The 21238-nt window shown below is 36.3% G+C and overlaps 1 protein-coding gene across 5 annotated transcripts in view; it reads left to right on the forward strand.

Moving 5' to 3' along the window:
• The window catches only part of BCL11B (BCL11 transcription factor B), a 156321-nt gene that overhangs the window by 129022 nt on the left and 6061 nt on the right, over positions 1-21238 (forward strand). For 4 of the 5 annotated variants that reach the window (XM_081314650.1, XM_081314652.1, XM_081314651.1 and 1 more), the window contains one exon: positions 15276-19280. In XM_081314650.1, the coding sequence (XP_081170776.1) occupies positions 15276-17287 (2012 nt within the window). In that variant the 3' untranslated portion in view covers positions 17288-19280. Of the gene's footprint in view, positions 1-15275; positions 19281-21238 lie in introns of those variants that run through there. The other variant, XM_081314653.1, reaches the window with a different exon arrangement.

The raw sequence follows: 21238 nt of genomic DNA on the forward strand, positions 1-21238 counted from the left end.
CTAACCTGGACATTTAGGTCTTCCAGTGGTCTCTCATCACTGCAAATTAATCCATTTTGGTGCTAGTCACCCTCTTCTTTTTCCTTTAATATTTCTGAGCTTTAGAGCCTTTTCCAGAGAGCTAGATCCTTGCATAATAGGTCTGAAGTAGGATAATTTGAGTCATTTATGTCTCTAGTGAAAACTGTGGCTTGATTTATTTGATGATCCATTGGTTTGTTTTCTTGGCTGTCCACAATATTCTTAGGAGTCTTTCCCACACCAGTGTTTAAAACCGTCAATATTTAAATTCTGCTTTTCAAAATAGAGTGTCACAAGGAATATTACAGCTTACATGATTCAGATTATTGTGGGTATAGAGCTATCATGGCATTTGAATTTCTTTTCCAAAACAAGGCTTGAATCACTAAATATATATGAAGGAAGAGTGAATCTGTTAAGAGGAAGGAGATGTCTGAGAAAATCATATTTGGATGGAACTGATATGAGTTCCTTGAAAAGAGATGTGAGAACAATTTTAAAAATGAAAGGTAATGTATGAAGCCTTGTGCGTACAAAGGATAGAAAGGTATAGTGATATAGTTAATGGAATTAGTTTAAATTAGATGTATTTCCTTTTCTTACTTATTACTATTGTTATATTATTTCTTGCTATTTGTCTACTGTTTCTTTGGCTCTATTTTGCATAAATTGCATATCCTGAAAAAAATGATGGATACATTTGTATTGTTGTTGTTAGTTGCGAAGTCGTGTCCGACCCATTGCGACCCTATGGACAATGTTCCTCCAGGCCTTCCTGTCCTCTACCATCTTCTGGAGTCCAGTTAAGCTCACGCCTACTGCTTCAGTGACTCCATCCAGCCACCTCATTCTCTGTCGTCCCCTTCTTCTATTGCCCTCAATCTTTCCCAGCATTAGGCTCTTCTCCAGTGAGTCCTTCCTCCTCATTAGGTGGCCAAAGTATTTGAGTTTTAGCTTCAGGATCTGGCCTTCTAAAGAGCAGTCAGGGTTGATCTCCTCTAGGACTGACCGGTTTGATCGCCTTGCAGTCCAAGGGACTCGCAGGAGTCTTCTCCAGCACCAGAGTTCAAAGGCCTCAATTCTTTTGCGCTCAGCCTTTCTTATGGTCCAACTTTCACTGCCATACATTGCAACTGGGAAGACCATAGCCTTGACTATACGCACTTTTGTTGACAGGGTGATGTCTCTGCTTTTTAGTGTGCTGTCTAGATTTGCCATGGCTTTCCTCCCTAGGAGCAAGCGTCTTTTAATTTCTTGACTACAGTCCCCATCTGCAGTGATCTTGGAGCCCAGGAAAATAAAATCTGTCACTACCTCCATTTCTTCCCCATCTATTTGCCAGGAATTAAGAGGGCCGGATGCCATGATCTTAGTTTTCTTAATGTTTAGTTTCAACCCAACTTTTGCACTCTCCTTCTTCACTCGCAACAAGAGACTCTTCAGTTCCTCTTCACTTTCTGCCATTAGAGTGGTATCATCTGCATATCTTAGGTTGTTGATATTTCTTCCAGCAATCTTAATTCCAACTTTTGATTCATCTAGCCCTGCCTTTCTCATGATGTGCTCTGCATATAAGTTAAATAGGCAAGGCGACAGTATACAGCCTTGCCGGACTCCTTTCCCAATTTTGAACCAATCAGTGGTTCCGTGTCCAGTTCTCACTGTTGCTTCTTGGCCCGCATATAGGTTTCTCAAGAGACAAATAAGATGTTCTGGTACTCCCATCTCTTTAAGAACTTGCCACAGTTTGTTATGATCCACACAATCAAAGGCTTTAGCATAGTCAATGAAGCAGAAGTAGATGTTTTTCTGGAACTCTCTAGCTTTTTCCATGATCCAGCGTATGTTGGCAATTTGATCTCTAGTTCCTCTGCCTCTTCGAAATCCTGCCTGTACTTCTGGTAGTTCTCGATCTACATACTGCTGGAGTCTAGCTTGTAGGATTTTATTGGGAGACGGCAGTGACAAAACACTTCTGTTTTGTTGGCAAAAAACTACATGGATATTAACTATAAAGTCATCAGGAATGGAACTCAACATGCAGGAGATTTTAATATTATTGTTATTGCAGGTCAGCTTATACAGCTGTTTTGATAGAAATAAGAAATCCCTGCACTTGTCAACATCCTGCTATTGGACACCCACCATTTACTAGACCACTGTTTTTATTTATATGAAAAAAGACTAAAAAAAATTTTCCTCTAACTTAAAGGTCCCCAACCTTTGGGGCACCAGTGACCGGTTACCTGGAGAGATGTTTTTCCATGGACCAGAGAGAGCATGGATTTATGTTCTGCCTGCATCCTGTGGATGGGTCTTTGCTTGTTTTTGCGGACTGGTTGCTGGCATGCCGAAGACCGGTACCGGTCCATGGACTAGGGGTTGGGACCCTTGCTCTAGCTGTTATATCCCATATACGTGCAAATTGAGTGGCTGTGAATATAGTCAAGATTGAAGATCATGAGGTAGTTACATGAAAGCCAAATGAATATCGATAGCCTTTTGGTCAATAAAACAATACATATCAACCCAATGAGCAAAATATAGACGTCAAGATGAAGCAACAAATACACTAAGATTAGGGCTGCTCATGTGTTGATAAACTGCAAAAAAAAAAGCTTCAGCTTTTTTTTCTAGTTCATGCAGAAGCCTGAAAAAACACAGCCTGCTTTAAAGTGTGGCAGAGAGGGGCTGTGGTTGCATAAGGGCCAAATACTTTGTTCCAAATCCTTGTTGAAGCAGGCAAAGCCTGATTGTGTATCTCAAACATACGTTGCTTAAGCAGCTGCTTCCAATGCCATGATTTTTGAAAGTGGGAAATTTTAGATCTAGTTTAAACATGAATTATTTAGAAATGTTTGAGAAGTGAAGTGTTCAGTATTGAATCTAATGATTGTAACTTTTTTTCAAATAAGAGGACTTATAATTTTTTTCCCTGTTTACTTGTGTCCAAATCTTAGACCCCCGCCTTGGACAAGTCCAGGTTTTTTTGTATTTCTTCAACTACTGTGTTCAGTTCTGGACACATACTGTAAGAGTTAGTCTGAGAAATAAGTTTTCAAAAGTTTCAGAAAAGGGCAGCAAGGATAATAGAATCTAAGCACTGGGGAAAGAGATTGAAGAAGCTGCAGATATTTATTTAGTCTTGAGAAAAAAATGAATAGGGCAAATAGTAGCATTCTTCAAATTTTTAAAAGGAAGTCACATAGAAGGTCAAGACCTAATCTGTCTCATTCCAGAGTGGAGAAAACAGAACAATTAATTTAATTCACAGAAATCAGGGTTGCACTGGTTGCCACGTTGCTTCTGGGTGCAATTCAAGGTACTAGTTATCACCTCTAAAGCCCAGCTGGTTATTTAAGGGACAACCTATCTCCTGCAGTTTCTGTCTAGGTGGTAAGAGCTGACAGAAAGGGTGCACGTTGGGTCTCCTTGATCAAACAGTGTCATCTATCAAGATTGAGGTAGTATGCCTTTTGTGTTACGATGCCTTGCTTCTGCAATGATGAAATCAGTAACAATAATATAGTTGGAAGGGACCTTTGAGGTCTTCTAATCCAACCCCCAGCTCATGTAGGAAACCCTATACCATTTCAGACAAATAGTTGTCCAGACATCTCCTTATGGCCTTCAGGAAGGTCTTTAAAGCATAGGTGTCCAATCTTTTTGTTTGCATGGGCTGCATTGAGCGAAGAGAAATTGTCTTGGGCTGCATATAAAAATAGTTAATATTTTTTTTTAATTCCATTTATATCCCGCCCTTCTCCGAAGACTCAGGGCGGCTTACAAGCTTAGCAGTAGCCTTCATTCTATGTATATGCCTGCTTATTAGGGTTTTCACACACCCCCAAGCGGCATTAATGTGTTTGATCACATAGAATGTTAAAGGTTTACGATCTTGGATTGTATTACTAGCTGTCCAGGGCTGCATGCAGGCCCTGGGTTGGACATGCCTTTGTTAAAGATTTAGCTGTTCTCCCAGGTTGTGGGATAGGATGGATAGAACCTTACTTATTAGAGATAATTTATATTTTTTCTTTTTGTGTTGATGTTGTCTGGACTGCCAATCTGTCATTTCTTGTATTGTATTTTTTATTTTTTATTGTATTTGTATTCTGTTTTTATTGTGAGCTACCCAAAGTCCCTCTGGAGTTGGGCAGCACCAAATTCAAAACAATAAACAAATAAACAAGTAAGTACACTTATAATATATAAGTACACTTATATATAGTAGAAATGGTGTAAAGATGCAATGTTATAGCTCTTCATTATGTAGGCAATCTAGTTATATTGCCTTGGATTATTCCTTCCATTGATGATTAAAAATAAGTAAATTTATGAAATATTGAAATTCTAGTTCTAGCCACCTTGTCAGTATTACCAATACTGCACCATTCATATTCTCTATAGCCAGATCATCTTGATTTTAGGTATTTGATTCACAATATAATGCAACAGACCATGAAGGCTTGTATTAACAAGCAGGATTATGGAGTAATTAAGGTAATGTTTCCATCATGTGAGGATAAGAGTCACGTACACTGCTTTATGTCTCTTGCTATTCCACATACATAATATCCCACTGTTGTATTCTGCATCAGCTCCTTCAGAGTAATGAACACCTTGCTCACAATCAATAACGTGGATTAGAATCCCCACTTCATACATTTGAAAGGTTAGCCTGGGAGGGGGACTCCACCATTTAACTATTCCGCTTTATTTTGTGATTACATCAGGATGGTTAAGGAACAGCTAATCCATATTAAGTGACCTCACATATTTCATCCTTAGATTAGTATGCAAACAAATTATGTAGCAGAATGGGGGTGGGGGGGAGAAAAATCATTAATTTTGCTTTGAATACTGGGTTTTCAGTTTGGGCTTACAATCAACTGGGCTTTGGGGTAAAGTTACCTCACGGCAACCAGTAATTTTTGAAGTAGGGGGATGGAGGTAGCAGAAAAGACTAATAATCGTTGCTGCAGGTTTACAGTTTTCACTTTAATTTCTACTGGGGAGAGGAGGAAGGAAGGTTTATTTTGAGACATCTATAGGTTGGCAGCTATGTCAAGCAACGGAAGCTGCAAAGCCAAGAACCCTGGCATTTTTGATAGTGACAGTGTTGCGAATATTGGTTGCATTGCAGTGTGCCAGCATTTCCCCCTCTCTTCCTCCTTTGCATATGTTTTTCATGTGTTTGTATGTCACATGCACATATGGAATGGTGAGGGAAAGGGTTGTTTTGTGTTTTAACTCCAGATAGCACTTCCTCAGTTTGTGTGCATGTTCATCAGCATCCTAGCAGAGCAATTTTTCTAATTATATTGAGCAATCCACTTGAAATTCAGGAACATTGCAACTTTGAAATTGTAGCATTTTGACTGGTTAGAATGACCAAGCTTCCTTTTTCTCTCTTTTGCATCCCCCTCCCATTTCACAGTGAGCTAGTTGAAGGAAGCTGGCATTGTCGCAGAGTGAAAGCTCTGCAGAAGTGCCGCAGGTTTTTTCATATGGAAATGTGAAATAATGGGGTGATTAAATAGAGCTGTATATTAAAGTACATCTGACATTAGAATTAGCATAATGTGCTCTAGCCCTAGGCTGAGTACTTTATTTGCCATCTGCGTCGGACCAAAATCCCCTGGGGAAGCGCTAAAATATTCTGAATAAACTCAGCCCGAGTTCTTATTGAGAGTAAAATACCATTTGTGGCACGTCGTATTGATTCGTCTTAATTGCGGTGCAGAAAAGAACATTCAGTCGCCGATGACTTTTGTATTCTGTGACAAGTCAGCTGGAGTTATTCTAACACTGTAGTTGGTTAACCTGAACAGACTGTGGTGCTCGGAGTAGAAGAAATACCCTATCTTCAACCACATAAAGTGCAATATCATCCCATTTTACTTTGGGATTTTCAAGGCAAAAGCCTTAAAAATATACCCACAAAATTAACAAAGAAGCAAGTAGCTATTAGAAAATGTAGAGTATTTTTTAAATTAAACTTGAATTTTACCCTATTAATTTTCTATGATTATTTGAATAGCATTCTTTGAAGGGGTTGAAAAAATCGCTTATTTTTGATCATCCGTATTATAAAGGATACTTCAAACAGTGCTGCTTATGTATTTTTTTTGTTTTCTCACTTGAAATTCATATATCTTCCCATCATCATATTCAACATATAATGAGGCAAGAAAAAAATAGAACAATCTCTAAATATCGTGGAAATCTACAAAAGGATTTTTTACTCTGTAATTTTGTACCATTGTGAACCATTTAAATATTCAAATTTCCCCAAAAACTCTAGGAGATTTTTATTACAAATTCAGATCAAGGGAATAACTCTTAACTTCAGAGACAAATGAGACAAATTTACAAGAGCATGTCTGCTGTTTTCTTGTGTTTTATAAATCTCTGCGGACCTGAACACTTTTGCTATAATGCCACTCTGAATAATATACATACATTACTACTTGTTTGTAGTGCTTCAATGAGTCCCCATTGTATTAGATAACCTATATAATTCAACATCCAGGCTCTCTATAACATCAATTATCTCCTCATACCTTAATGTACATTCTATTTTAAAAAAAGATTTACAGCCTTTACAGTATTTTTTCTGCTTGAATGTGGAGATTTTGTGGATTTGAAGAATCCAGAGTAGTGACTTCATAATTGTTAAAGCAAAGAATTAAAACAAAAGTACATTCATTTACAGACTAGGAATAATCTAATATCCTCCAATGTATCTCACGTTAAAATATATTTCACCCATGTACAATCAAGGACATACATTATGTCAGATTGTTTTCTTATCTTTTGATGTCATTTTTAAAAAAATCACTTTTTTCACACAATGTGATTTACATCATTCCCCCCCCCCCTTAATATTACCATCCATTCTTTTGATTTTCAAACTATGGAATTATTCTGTTATTGAAACGGAATCCACTGCATGTTTACATTCAGAACATCTTTGTTCATTGTTTAATTCAGAGTTACTGAAGAAGAAGCATTGTAAACATTTAGAAGTCCAGTAAAGGACTGACAGCAAGGAAGCTGGATTGTCTCCAGTGTAAACTCTTCCTTCTGTTTTGGTCTAGGGCAGAATGGCCTGCTCTGACTCTGATTTAATTTAGTAACAAATAGTGAGAGAAAGAGAGAACAATTTCAATGGTGGTAAAATATTTTTCCAATCCAGCTCTTACAAGTGAAATAGTGTTATTGAGAAGTCATCCTCTAATAGTGATCATAGTATAAATAATGTCTTCTCCCACAAGTTTGTTATTTCTTAGAAATACAAGTAGTCCTTGAGTTATGACCACAAATGGGACCAGAACTTCCATTGCTAAGCAAAGCAATTATTAAATGTACCCTGCCCAATTTTAAACCTTTTTTGCCACAGTTGTTAAGAGAGTCACCCCAGTTAAATTGTATGGTCATTAATCAAATCTGGCTTCTCTTAGTGACTTTGCTTGCCAAAAGCCAGCTGGGAAGGTCATAAATTGAGTTCACATGATTCCCAGAATCCTGTAATTGTCATAAAGATATGCCAGTTTCCAAGTGTCCAAATTTTGATCACATGACCATGGGGATGCTACATCGGTGGTAAGTGTGAGGACCAGTCACTTTTGTCATAACTTCAAATGATTGCTGACTGAATCATTGTAAGTTGAAGACTGCATTTGTGCCAAAATCAGTCACTTTTTTATTGAAAAGTTTTATAAAAGTTACAATATTATCCCATCCCCAACCCACTCCTAAACCCCCCTCCCCCTCCCCCACTTCCCAAAGCTGATTACAGGGTTACAAATATATAATAATCATAATCTAACTGACATTAACCAACTATATAAATAACCAAATACATAATGCACTTTAACCCGCCTATAACATAATTACAAACAATCTAAAAGTATCCAACTTATACTAATACAATAATAATACCGTATAATATATATATTATTGCCAAAATCAGTCACTTAATTCTATGAAATCACCCCATCTATGGGCAACTCTTACTTTGGTTTCATTTCCTATACATTTCTGTATTGATGAGATCAGTTAAAAAGCTGTTGAATATAACCCCATCTTCTGTACTTCTCTCTGTGTTTTGTGTGTGCATAGCTTTGAGTCAGTGTTGACTTCTGATGGCTGCCTGGACTAGTATGTGCAGTTTTCTTGGCAGTTTTTTCAGAAGTGGTTTGCCAATGCCTACTTCCTAGTGTGATAGAGAACTGACCCAAGGTCACCCAGCTGGCTTCATACCTAAAGCAAGGACTACAATACACAATATCCCAATTTCTAGCCTGATGTCTTATCCACTACACCAAATTGCCTGTCATATTCTTTTTAATATTTTCCAAATCAGATGCTTAGATTTACCAATATTTTTTTCCATTACAAATCTTGATTCCACATTTTTCCTTGTTTTTTATGATGTCTGATGTTGATTTGTAAAAAAAATCCTTTGATGTTTTCTTAAAAGTTAAGATTTTGTGGTGTATTTCTTTCAGCCATGCATACAGATTACACTCTTAAATTCAAGTGTATTTGTAACTAGGTTATTTTTTTATTTATTTCATAACAACTTTAATTAAAATATAAAATATAATGCCAAAACAGGAAATTTACAAATTTGAAAAGTGATATAGTGAGACACAGTTCTACTGATTCCTGTTTTAAAATTCTACTGATCGCTATTTTAAAATTCTAAAGCAAGTGAAACTAAAACAGGTAAAATTATTGAATTAAAATACTACAATAGGAAGCACTGTTACATTATTCTTTCTGTTATAATTAGCGTATATACATTTGTAAAAATATAATTAGCTTATATACATTTGTAAAAATATATTAACTACTGTGTTTTATTTTTATGAAACCTAAGCAACAGAAGCAGATTCTCCTTATTTATGCTTCTTTGACTACCAAATAGCATATTTTTCACCAAATACCTACAAATGTTACAACTGTAGAATATAAAAGCTTTGAAAATTCTTGTTTAAGCCTTTACATTTGGAAATAGATCAGGAGAATTCTACATGGTTGTTGCTTTTTCTGCATATTGCATCATAATGCTTGCTCATAATCAGCCCTTTTGTTGGTTGAAGTATATTCACAATGTTAATATTCTACTTTCTTGTCCAGTAGACATTTTGTCTATTGAATAAAAAATGTAGCCAGACCTGGTTTAGAATCCAAATATATAATTAGTAATAATTTTTATACATAATATGTTAAATCTTACATAAGTTTATAACTCTTCACTTTAAAGAACCACAGACTTAAATGAAACTTAGGAGAAAAAGTAGCCACATAGTTTAAATTGAGTTTGAAGCCATATTGCTTTTTTGTTTATGTTAATCCTGTAAAACAATTAGTGTTAACACCATAGCAACCAGGAACTAAATCCCCCAAATTCTTTATCTTTAATATAAACAGATCTTTGTCTGCAAGAGTTTGATTGCTTGGGTATAGTGGAGACAGGTTGAATCAGAATGGAACGATGACTAGCAAGGACTTAAACCAGAATAAAGCAAGAACTAGCAGCTCCCTGCCCCTCCAACATCAAAAAAGGTTGTACAAGGTAGAAATTAAAGATACTTCAAAAGAAGGAATTTGTCCAGCATTCTTTGTTGAGTGTCCATTGGGAAAACCTTTTTTCCAACCCAAGTCAAAACCACAGCAAGAAACAGAGCTGTTTGGGGAAGCCCTGTCTTGAGCTGTGGATGTGCTTTGCTTTGCTTGCTTACCTTTTAATGCATACAGGTTTTGCACATAATGCCAGCCATCACAGAATAAGGAAGAGAACAATTATTTTCAGAAAAAAACATATATTTCAAAATAGGGTGGGTTCAGCAAATGTACATACTAATTACTTGTATAGGTTTAAGCTATGGGATACTCAAGAATCATTATTTAATCTAATGAAATACATTTGTTAGAAGTCTTAAGTGGTTACCAAATCATTGATAATACTTATATACCAAAAGTGAATTGTGTGTAAAAATGATTTAGAATAAGGAGTTGATATGGGCTAACTGAAGAAATTATTGTATTTTAAAATTAATTTTATTTTCCTTGCAAGGAAAAAAATACATGAATAGTCATATATTATTCTGTTAACATAGCACATATGATCATGTATTATACAGTTAATTTGTTTACATTTAAGTAAGTTTGCATAATATTAGAAATAAAAATGATGAAAAATCAAATATAGAATAATTTATCTATTTGGTAAATAATCTTACTGTTGACACTGCTGGTATTAGAATGCTTGTTTAAAAATGAGAAGAGAGGTAATTTTTTAAGGTAATTGATGGAGGACAGAGGACTTTTTTCAAAGCTAAGTGCACACAATAACCATTTCCTTTGTCCTTTTGTTTTAATACTAGTATGTAATTCAAAATGATATGACCATCCGTAAAACTAATGCATCTGAGATAATTAGCTTATGATAACCAGTATGGTGTAGTCGTTAAGGGGTCCCCAGTTCAAGATCAGACTCTGCCATGGAAGCTTATTCTCTTTTAATCCAATTTATCTAACAGGATTGTTGAAGGAAAAAATTGGAGGAGAAACTATTGTATAGGCCACCATAAGCTTCTGGAAGAAATAAATGATATAAATGATAATAAGATTTATTCAAAAGGGTATCATAATAGCACAAGACTATATCTTTTGAATTGGTGTGACATCATCCTAAGCAATTAATTAAATGTCCTGTTTTTTCCCCTGAAAACAATACACATTTGTCAAATATACATAATCAGATATTTTGATCAATAAATCAAAATTCTAATTCTATAGAAATCTGATTTATAGAAGCAAAAAACCTTAAAATATGATGAATTTGATTTTTAGAAATTTTTAAAAAGTATCCATTGTTATTGACGGAATTAAATTGATAAGCACATCCAATATATCCAGAGGATTTAATCTAACCTTCCACTTGTAATTTTCTAGTAACCCATTTTGTAGAATTATATTGGAACTCTAACCCTTCTTGAAAATGGCCTTCAGAAGTGTTGCTGATTAAATATGAGATAATAGACCTCATGCTGTTCCTGTTTAGTCCTACTTGCTATTGTAACCAAATTCTGAATCAAAATAACATCAACAGTAAGCTTAGGATTTGTAATGTCAGTCCTGCATAGCACTTCATATATGATTGTGTTATTTTGTGGTCACTTGTAGATGTACTTTATTATGCGTTCCAAAATACAAGCATTATTGTTACTAGAGTTACTGTACCAAAGATGCATTTTCACAAGGCAACTGGATTTTGTTTGAAGATGTTTTGCTTCTCATCCAAAAAGCTTCTTTAGTTCTGACTGGATGGAGGGGAATGGAAGGGAAGTCAGAGCTGAAGAAGCTTCTTGGATGAGAAGCAAAATGTCTTCAAAGAAAAACAAGAAAGCCCAATTGCCTTGTGAAAAAACACCTTAACTATGACCTGGATGACTGCGAATCTCCATAGATATAAAGTTATGTAGTATTATTATGGTGTATCTGTCTACTTGTAGGGGGAATACTGCAGTTTTCACAGTCTGAATGCAGATGGAAATGACAAAGGAATGGCTTTTTGTGAATTATAATGATGTTCTTCATTATTTAAACAGATTTATTGTAAAAGCAATAAAAAAGAAATAAGCTTGAACAAAGCAAGGAAACAGAAAGAAATATAAATTGAATTTTATTCAACTTTACATGCTGGAGAACTGCATTTTTTCATGGCCATATGCCAGAAGTTGAGCACTCTATACTGGGGACAGGAAATATCCTGTATTCAGGTAGCACACTTCTGCTCACAATATAGAACCTTATGTATACCATTGGTATACAAGAGGAAAGTATCAGTCATTCAGGAACACCAAAGTGTGGAGAAATGAGCACCTTAAGGTTAGCAATATTGATCATATTCAGTGGACCCAGAATGCTAAAAGTGTGAAAGGTTAGGAAAATAGATAAATGAAGGAAAAGAATGGAATACCCCTTTAAGACCAACTGACTAGAACACGGGTGTCAAACTTGCCACATCACGTGATGTGTTGTGACATGTCGTGACTCTTTTTGCATTGCCGGCAATGGGGTGGGCGCAGCTTTGGTATAATGAAACCGGCCCACGGGCCGGCAGTTTGACACCCCTGGACTAGAACATTGCCCTCCACACCATAACATTTATTTCACCCTTAGTAACAATAAAGAGTGTGACTCAAATGCCTTTTTCCCACTTATGTATAATATGCAAAGCCAAGCTAAGACAACTTAGATACACAGTGAAACTAACCTTACGGCACATTTTTTCCAAAGCAGGCAATGTGCATCAACTATAGCAATCACTTTACAGCGCTATCTGACCATCTTGAGTATTTTAAAACTACTTGGCAAGTTTTAAGCATATAAAAATATTCGGAGTGGATCTTCAAAGTCTTTTTGACGTTGTTCTGATCTTAAAAGTGAGCATTTACACTGCTTAGAGCAATTTTGAGGCATGATAACCATGAAGTGATAATATGGAAATGAACATTTTATGTATTTATTTATAATAGAACTTCATATAAAATAAAGGGGAAATCTAAGGAGAGCATTTGAGGGTTGTGAAAAGTGAAGCAGGCAGAAAAAGAAGAAGGGGGAAAAAAAAACCCAGAAATGAATCTGTCAACCTTAGTAGTTGGGGAGCTTTAGTCAGTCTCTTAGCATTGTGAACAGGGGTTGCTGAACAAAAAACATTTAGGGCAATAGATATGAAGTGAAAGGCCTATTTTTATCTACATTAGATTTTCATACCAATATCTTTATGTCAGGGACACATATTAATAAGTGGGGTTTGAAAGGGAAGCAGGAAGCAGAAGTGAAGTAGATTAATTTTCTCTTGCCTTTCAAAATGGTGAATTTTTTTTGTAATAAGCTTTTTTCCCTCTCTACATACATATGTTAGTTTTTCAAACAGCGTGTGATCTGGGTTCATAAAACGCTAATACATAATCAAGTCCTACTCTTTGGTTCTCTCCTCTAGCCATTTGTAGAAAAAAAAATGGTGAATTTTTAATGTACAGTAAATATATGGTTTAAAAAAAATCTTTTCAGCCACAGGAAACAAATGCCAATGGCTAGGGCTGGGCAATTGCTATTTTGAAACTCTTTTTATTGGATTGGCCTTAGACTGTCTTTTAATTATGACAGCTATTTTTCAGGAGCATCCCTTGTAGCTGATAGCAAATTCTTTTGGTGATTTAAAAAATGGAAGACTCAGTTGGCCATGAGTATTCAACCAATATTTCTAGGGGCCAGTTGAAGAGTATCTTTTCATTCAGGGCTTCTGCTTTCCTTTTCTCTACCCACACCTCAATTTTAATTAAGATCATTTTACAGTGCTTTAGTTTATTGTATAATTTTTGTTTGTAAATTGCTCCAAGTCATATTTGCATAGGAAGTGGTATAAATTATTATTGATAAATAAAAAATAATTAGTTGCATAAAATCAGTTTAAGGAAGTGGAACATTCATTCTTTTGAAGCTATATCGCTTTATAAGATTGTGTACCTCATTTGCTGTTAGATCACATTTCAAAAGAAGGATTTGTTAAAATTCATTCATGGGTAAGCTGAGGCAAAATGTATTGTTCAAATAGCTTTTTGACAGAATATACTATAAATTTGAACATACCTCTGTGATTTCTATCACTTTTTATGCTACCATTGTGTTTTTAAGAGGCATTAATGGTCTAGATTTTTTTTCACATTTAGTTTGAAGAAAGAAATATTTAACTTTGAGTAATAATAATAATAGAAGCACTGACTGTTGAATCAACCTCAGAATTGGCATAAAACACCTTCTCTGTCAAATGCCTCAACTGCTAGGATTAAGAGGCCTTTCTTACATTTTGGACTATAACATCAATTTTAATTGCTTTTAGAAAGCTATAGTTGAAATTCATATTGTTCCAAAGCTCTACCATACATTTGGAAATACCAGTGTTTCTATGGCCATTTGCCCACTATTAAAATTGGGGGGAAGGGGGAATGAGAGTATTATATTCTCAAGGCATGAATATCCCTCCACCTATTTGTTATTTCTTAGTACACTTTAACTCTTAATGTAGCCAACACTTTGGGAGGTAGTAGCATCTGTGTGCTTAAATTACCTGGTTTACTTACTGATTAGCTTCTCTCCCAGCCTGTATATAAGAGTAAGACAGTTTGCTGTTTCAGTCATGAACTGGCTCACATTCATTTATTCTGTCTTGTCATATTCAGGGCAAGTACCCATGATCAAAATAATTAAATGTCAGGGCCCATGTACCATTGGCAGTTAGTATGTCTGATCATATTGCCATGTTTCTTTTTTACGGTATGTATGTATTATGTTCTAGCATAAGTCGGGAAAGAGGAAGATCAACATGATATTCTCCTGGTCCATCACTCCTATTGTTGCTGGGAATAAAAAAAAATAAGATTAGAAAATGTTAATTTTTTCTGCATGAAACAGCTGCTTTGAAAAATCAAGGTGGAATACCTAGGAATTTATCTGAATTAGAGCTTCACAATGGAGGAATTCACATTTTAGATAATGATAACAAATCCTGCCCTTTGTGTCCAGTATTCCCTTTTATAATTTGTAAAATCATGAGTGTTGAGTTATAGGTTGCCTATGTTGCCTTTGAGAAAACCTTCTAGGAACTTTCAAACCTTTCTTCTGGCTATTTCAAGGAAAAAGAAGGATATTTAGAAAGGCAAATAAATTGCTAATGTTTTCCTATTAAATAATGGGTATGATTGTTACATTAAACACAATTCAAATGCAGTTCTAAAAGCTATTACTATTCAGTTATTATAGTAGCTTAAACATCAGCATGTTCAAAGCTTTTGATAAAAGGAAAGATGGAATACTTGAACACAAGATTAATTTTTCAGATTTAGACATGATTCTAACATTCAGTTTTTGCTAAATGCTCAATGTGATTGAGTAGAACCTTGGATTGCAATATGGAGAAATGTAAGTTGGTTTCTTCTAAGTTGGCATTAAAACTTTAAAGAATGTTTCTGCTATAAGTTAGGACCGAAATTACTGGTTTAGGATGAATATGGATTTTAGGCAGGTACAGGTTATGTTAAACAAGAACAGATGCCCCTTCTTTATTAAATATATTTACATTATAACTGTTGGGGGTAAAGTTTATTTACAGTCCCCTAGGTTACTTTTCTAATTATTCTCCCTTTTTCTCTATCCCTTCTTTTTCTCAACAGGTAAAGATGAGCCTTCAAGCTATATTTGCACAACATGCAAGCACCCTTTTAATAGCGCTTGGTTCTTGCTTCAGCATGCCCAGAATACACATGGATTCCGCATCTACTTGGAAACTAGCCCTTCAAACAGCTCCCTTACTCCACGCATCACCATCCCTCCTCCTCTGGGACCCGAGACTGTTGCACAGTCCCCGCTGATGAATTTCCTAGGTGACAATAACCCTTTTAGTCTCTTACGAATGACAGGTCCCATCCTGCGTGATCATCCTGGCTTTGGTGAAGGTCGGCTTCCTAATACACCTCCCCTCTTCAGTCCGCCACCTCGTCATCATCTGGATCCACATCGCCTTAGTGCCGAAGAAATGGGGTTAGTTGCCCAGCATCCTAGTGCCTTTGACAGAGTCATGCGTTTAAACCCCATGGCAATTGAGTCGCCAGCGATGGATTTCTCCAGAAGGCTTCGAGAACTGGCAGGAAACAATGCCACCCCGCCACCAGTCTCGCCTAGTCGCAGCAACCCTATGCATCGCTTATTGAATCCTTTCCAGCCAAGCCCTAAATCTCCTTTTCTGAACACCCCTCCATTGCCACCAATGCCTCCAAGCAGCACTACGCCTCCTCAGCCTCAGGCAAAAAGTAAGTCCTGTGAATTTTGTGGAAAAACCTTCAAGTTTCAGAGCAATCTCATTGTCCACCGGCGCAGTCACACAGGAGAGAAGCCCTATAAATGCCAACTCTGTGACCATGCTTGTTCCCAAGCCAGCAAGTTAAAACGCCATATGAAAACACATATGCACAAAGCTGGATCCATGACAGGGAGGTCTGATGATGGATTATCTGCTACAAGTTCCCCAGAGCCTGGCACAAGTGAACTTACTGGGGAGGGACTCAAGTCTAGTGAGGCAGATTTCAGGAATGAGAGTGATCCTTCTCTAGGCCATGACAATGAAGAAGAGGAGGAGGAAGAGGAGGAGGAAGAGGAGCTGGAAAATGAAAGTCGACCTGAGTCGAGCTTTAGCATGGATTCAGAACTAAGCCGTAACCGAGAGAATGGTTCCAAATCGTTGCCAGATGAAAAATCCCTTGTCCTAGGAAAAGTGATAGAGAATGTAAGCCTCGGTACTATCCAGCAATACAGTGACATGTTGGCTGAAAAGCAGAAAAGAGGTGGCTTTATGAAAAGGTCTTCAGATCAGCGAGATCTGTGTCCTCGAGACCTTTGCCAGAGAGACACAGGTGATGAAGACTCAGTAGCTGGAGAACTTGACCGCACTGAGGAAGGGACAGTGAATGGGAGAAACTTTGGGCCAGGTGAACCCTTCCCAGGGCTATTCCCTCGTAAGCCCACCCCTATCACAAGCCCCAATTTAAATAACTCCTCCAAAAGAATAAAGATAGAAAAAGATTTGGACTTGCCACCAGCAACAATAATACCTTCTGAAAATGTTTACTCTCAGTGGCTGGTAGGATACGCAGCATCAAGGCACTTCATGAAGGATCCATTTCTAGGATTCACAGACTCCCGACAATCCCCCTTTGCAACATCTTCTGAGCATTCCTCAGAGAATGGAAGCCTGCGTTTCTCTACTCCACCAGGTGATATGCTGGATGGTGGTCTCTCAGGGCGCAGTGGAACGGCGAGTGGAGGCAGCACCCCCCATATCAGTGGACCTGGTCCTGGTCGACCCAGTTCAAAGGAAGGACGGCGGAGTGACACGTGTGAATACTGTGGCAAGGTCTTTAAGAACTGCAGTAACTTAACGGTGCATCGCCGGAGCCACACAGGAGAGCGGCCTTACAAATGTGAGCTCTGCAACTATGCATGTGCCCAGAGCAGTAAGCTGACACGTCATATGAAAACGCATGGCCAGATAGGGAAGGAGGTCTACCGCTGCGACATTTGCCAGATGCCCTTCAGTGTTTACAGCACCCTGGAGAAACACATGAAAAAGTGGCATGGCGAACACTTGCTGACAAATGATGTAAAAATTGAGCAGGCAGAAAGAAGTTAAGCCCCCCTCCCCCAACTGGGTTAAAAGCAGGGGTCTAGGTAACATTTAAGTTGTACAGTTTAACTATTGCCAATTGAGAAAAGCTGACCTAACTTGCCTCCATAAACATATCTTAGTATAACTATGGCAGGTGCCAGAATTTGGCACTTAAATATAATCTGTGTCTACAAAGTTCTATTAAACCTTAGGATTGGTTAAGGCAGTAAAAATTGTGAAGCCTTTTAACTGTGCAATAATTTCTGTATTTATTGGGTTTTTTTGTTTATGTTTTGGCATGTGCAGGTACTTTTTTAATACTTTTTTTTGTTTTAGATTTCCTTTGAAATTTTGTTGGGTATCCCATTCTAGTTTTCCCCAATAGTAACCTGAGATTCTTTGCATTACAAGGGGAGATGCATATCAATTTAAATTATAATTTTAGAGGGCCGCAGCTTTGTTGAATCTTACGCTGAGTGTGTGTAATTTCTTGTGAAGAAGCCAACATTTTATGTTTTTGTTGTTGTCCTTTAAAAAGAAAAAAAATATCATTGGAGAATTAGGAAATATTAAATAGTGTCGCGGATAACAATCTTAAAATTTTAGCACTTTCTTTTGGATTTGGATTTAAAAATTAGCACTGATGATGCCACTTAAAATAGAGGCCTTTATTTAAAATATTATTTTTAACAGATTCTAAAATAAACATTTTGAGATAAAAAAATGGGCACCAAATTTTCTAAAGGCAGCTATAATAACAAAAGCAATAGCAAAATTTGTGCATTATTTTTAAGGAATTTGTTTAAATGCCTTATCCGTTTTCTTTTCTGCCACTTCTGTTACACAGTTCATTAAATAAGGAGAAACTGAGAGTTCTGAGATTCGTTGCAAATCTTAGGAAGCAAAACAAAGAAAGCTTGATGTTTTGTTTTTCCAGGCATGCTGCTTATCTTTGTTCACATTACACATTATGCACATGGTAATTTTTACTTGATAACCTGAATATGTACATTTACAGTAACTGACCATTCCATACCAATATGCAGCAAAAGACTAGCGAGTGTTTTAACTGAAGAGTAGTTTAATTAGTAAACGTGTGAGTATATGTGTGCATCAAGAAATGCATACACAATATACAATATGAGTAAAATGATATTTTGATTATGCCATTCACTGAAAAACCAATCAGATTAAATCTGCATAAATTTGCTTAGGAGTAAACAAAACCTCTGAAGAAAAATTTTACGTTTTTTGTTATAGAATATGTACAGTAGGCGTTCATTTTAGAGGAATCATTCCATGTGTGTGAAATGAAAGGGTACGTTGTGCATGCTCTGTGTGCAAAAAGTTCCCAGTTCATTTTTTGACATCCTCAGGTTGGGCTGGGAAACATCCATTTCTGAAATTCTGCAAAGTGTTGTTCATATGGGCAATGCCAAACTGGACAGATTCAGTAGAAATCAGACAGTATATTGTAATTGTTAGGGGAAAATGCTTTTTCTTATATGATGTTTACTATTGGCATTTTATAATTGTATTAGTTGACTAACAAAAAAGTTGCCCAATTAATCATAGATTTCTTTATTTACTTATGGTACAATTGTACTGTATGCTGAGAATATTGTTCTGAGAGTAAGCCCTGTTAAAGATTGTGAATATGCTTTTTAAAGCTGATTAATCAATTAAAGACTGCGGCTCTAAATCTTAAATCATTGTCATACCAGGAACTTTTCCTAAATGTTGTCCTGATTAAATAAGTATTATTTAATTATAAAATAGGTTAATCCTTTTTCTCTAGTTTCTTCTAATATTTTTTGAAAGGAAATTTCACACAATTTTAACACTTTGCAGCCTCCAATGCAAAAAAATTGGATGCCAGCTAATTAGCTGATGTAATAACATGTACTTTAAACAAGATGGATAATAAACAGAATTTTAAAGATGTACTTATATCACTGGAAAACTAGACATTTCATTTGATATGTAATATGCCATGCTAGTAACTGAATAAAGAATAAACCATATCAGTTGTATAATCCGGCTCTTTCCCTAAGGATTAGTTTTTGGGGCCAGTATTTTTAAATGCATTCGTAAATGTTTAAAATTAGGACTGAGCAACCAGTGGCCAATTTGCTTGATGACATTTCAATATTTTAGGGGGTTAAAACAACGGATTGCAAAGAGCTCTAATAGAGCTTTTTTCAAACTGCATAACTGGGCATTAAGATGGTCATTGCAGTTCAGAACAAAAAGTATATTATCATGTACGTTATATTCCTAATTTCATAAGTTTTTTATGGAATGTAGCTGGCACATATACACTCAGAAAATGGATTTTACAAATAGTGATAGTTAGCTTAAAGATAACATTGAGACCGTGTACAATTCTTATAAAAACAATAACAGCAAAAGTGTTACCCCACAGTAGGGATCATTAGGAAAGGAATAAAAATAAATTAATTTCCTGATACTGTAATATCTTCATAAAGATACATACAATAGTTATCTTCATTATGTGATCACGCTCAGATATCTATGTTTCTGGTCACATCTCATAAAAACATACTGGAAAATGCATGAAAAGCAACAAAATTATCAAGGGGCAAAAGCAATTGCTTTGTGAGGAAACATTACGTCTGGGACTTTTTAGCTTAGATAAAAGCAAGTAGCTTGGGAGAAAACAAACATGTATAAAATTATGTCTACTGTGGAGAAGCTTTTCTTTCAGTTATTAGAATCAGGATTATCCGGTAAAGTAGAATGTTGTGAGAATCAGTATAAATTAAATCTGCTGTTACTATAATGATTTTTCCTCCCTTCTAATTTTTATGCCAAGTGATTTAGATATTTGGCGTATGATTTCTTTATCCATGAATAGTAGACACGATGGCCTTACATTGTTTCCTGAATCAAAGATGGTATGTTTCAAAACACCAGTTATTGGGGAACATAAGGTGTGCCATGAGAGGTTCATGTTTTAAAAATAAGATTCCCAACGATAGCTAGTTGTGCCATTGAAGAAGAGAGAGCAGGACTAGTCAGGACTTTTCAGTATTATCCTTCTTATGTGATTTAATTTATTACTTTTTTTCTATAATTGAGTAAAATCATATTTGGAATGCAGTAATAAGGGACTGCCAATATCATTAGAGCACTCTGAATCCCTGGGTATAGGAAAAACAGAAGTATATGCCCTAGATGATTTCAAAACATATATCTCCAGAACATGAAAATAATATTCAGTTTAATCTTAGGAACAACAGTTCTTTACCTGTTTGAAAGATGGCAATTTTGCTTCCTTCAGTTACTGTTCCAAGAACTTCATCATCCAGAGTCACAGGTTTGACATGGGCAGCTATACAAATTGATTGAATGAATAATTGAATGAATAAATCAGAGGTCTTCAAACTTGGCCCTTTTATGACTTGTGGATTTCATCTCCCAGAATTCCTCAGCCAGCATGCCAAGGGCCAAGTTTGAAGACCCCTGGAATAAATACATACATCTCCAAACTCAATTCTCAGTATTACTGTAAATTACACAGAGATGCGATGGGTCGGCCACGACTTCGCAACTAACAACAACACAGAGATTTACAGCTTCATTGTAGGATCCTTTAATTTCTCTTCTGACATTATCCTCTATGTTACCATAATTGTATGGAGTACAAGCAGGGTTATGGCGGGTGTTCTCACAAGAATCTAGCGTTCTCATGAGATCAGCTGCAGCCTTCTTTAGTCTCCTAAGATAATGCTTAAATTGGGCTCATATTTAAAGTTCATCTCTCTTTCAAATGGCCAACTTAAAAGAACAACTGAATAAACAGTAAGATTATATGTCTCCCTAACTTTGCCTAGTATTTAACAGATACCAACCAGCATAACATCCAACACCCTAATAGTTGCCTTAGAAACAGCCTACCACCCACATATGGTAGTTCACTAAAGGCTTCCTGTTTTGGCTGCTTGCCGGAGA

This window comes from Vipera berus (genome assembly GCF_964194415.1).
Source record: "Vipera berus genome assembly, chromosome: 1".
Lineage (NCBI taxonomy): Eukaryota > Metazoa > Chordata > Lepidosauria > Squamata > Viperidae > Vipera > Vipera berus.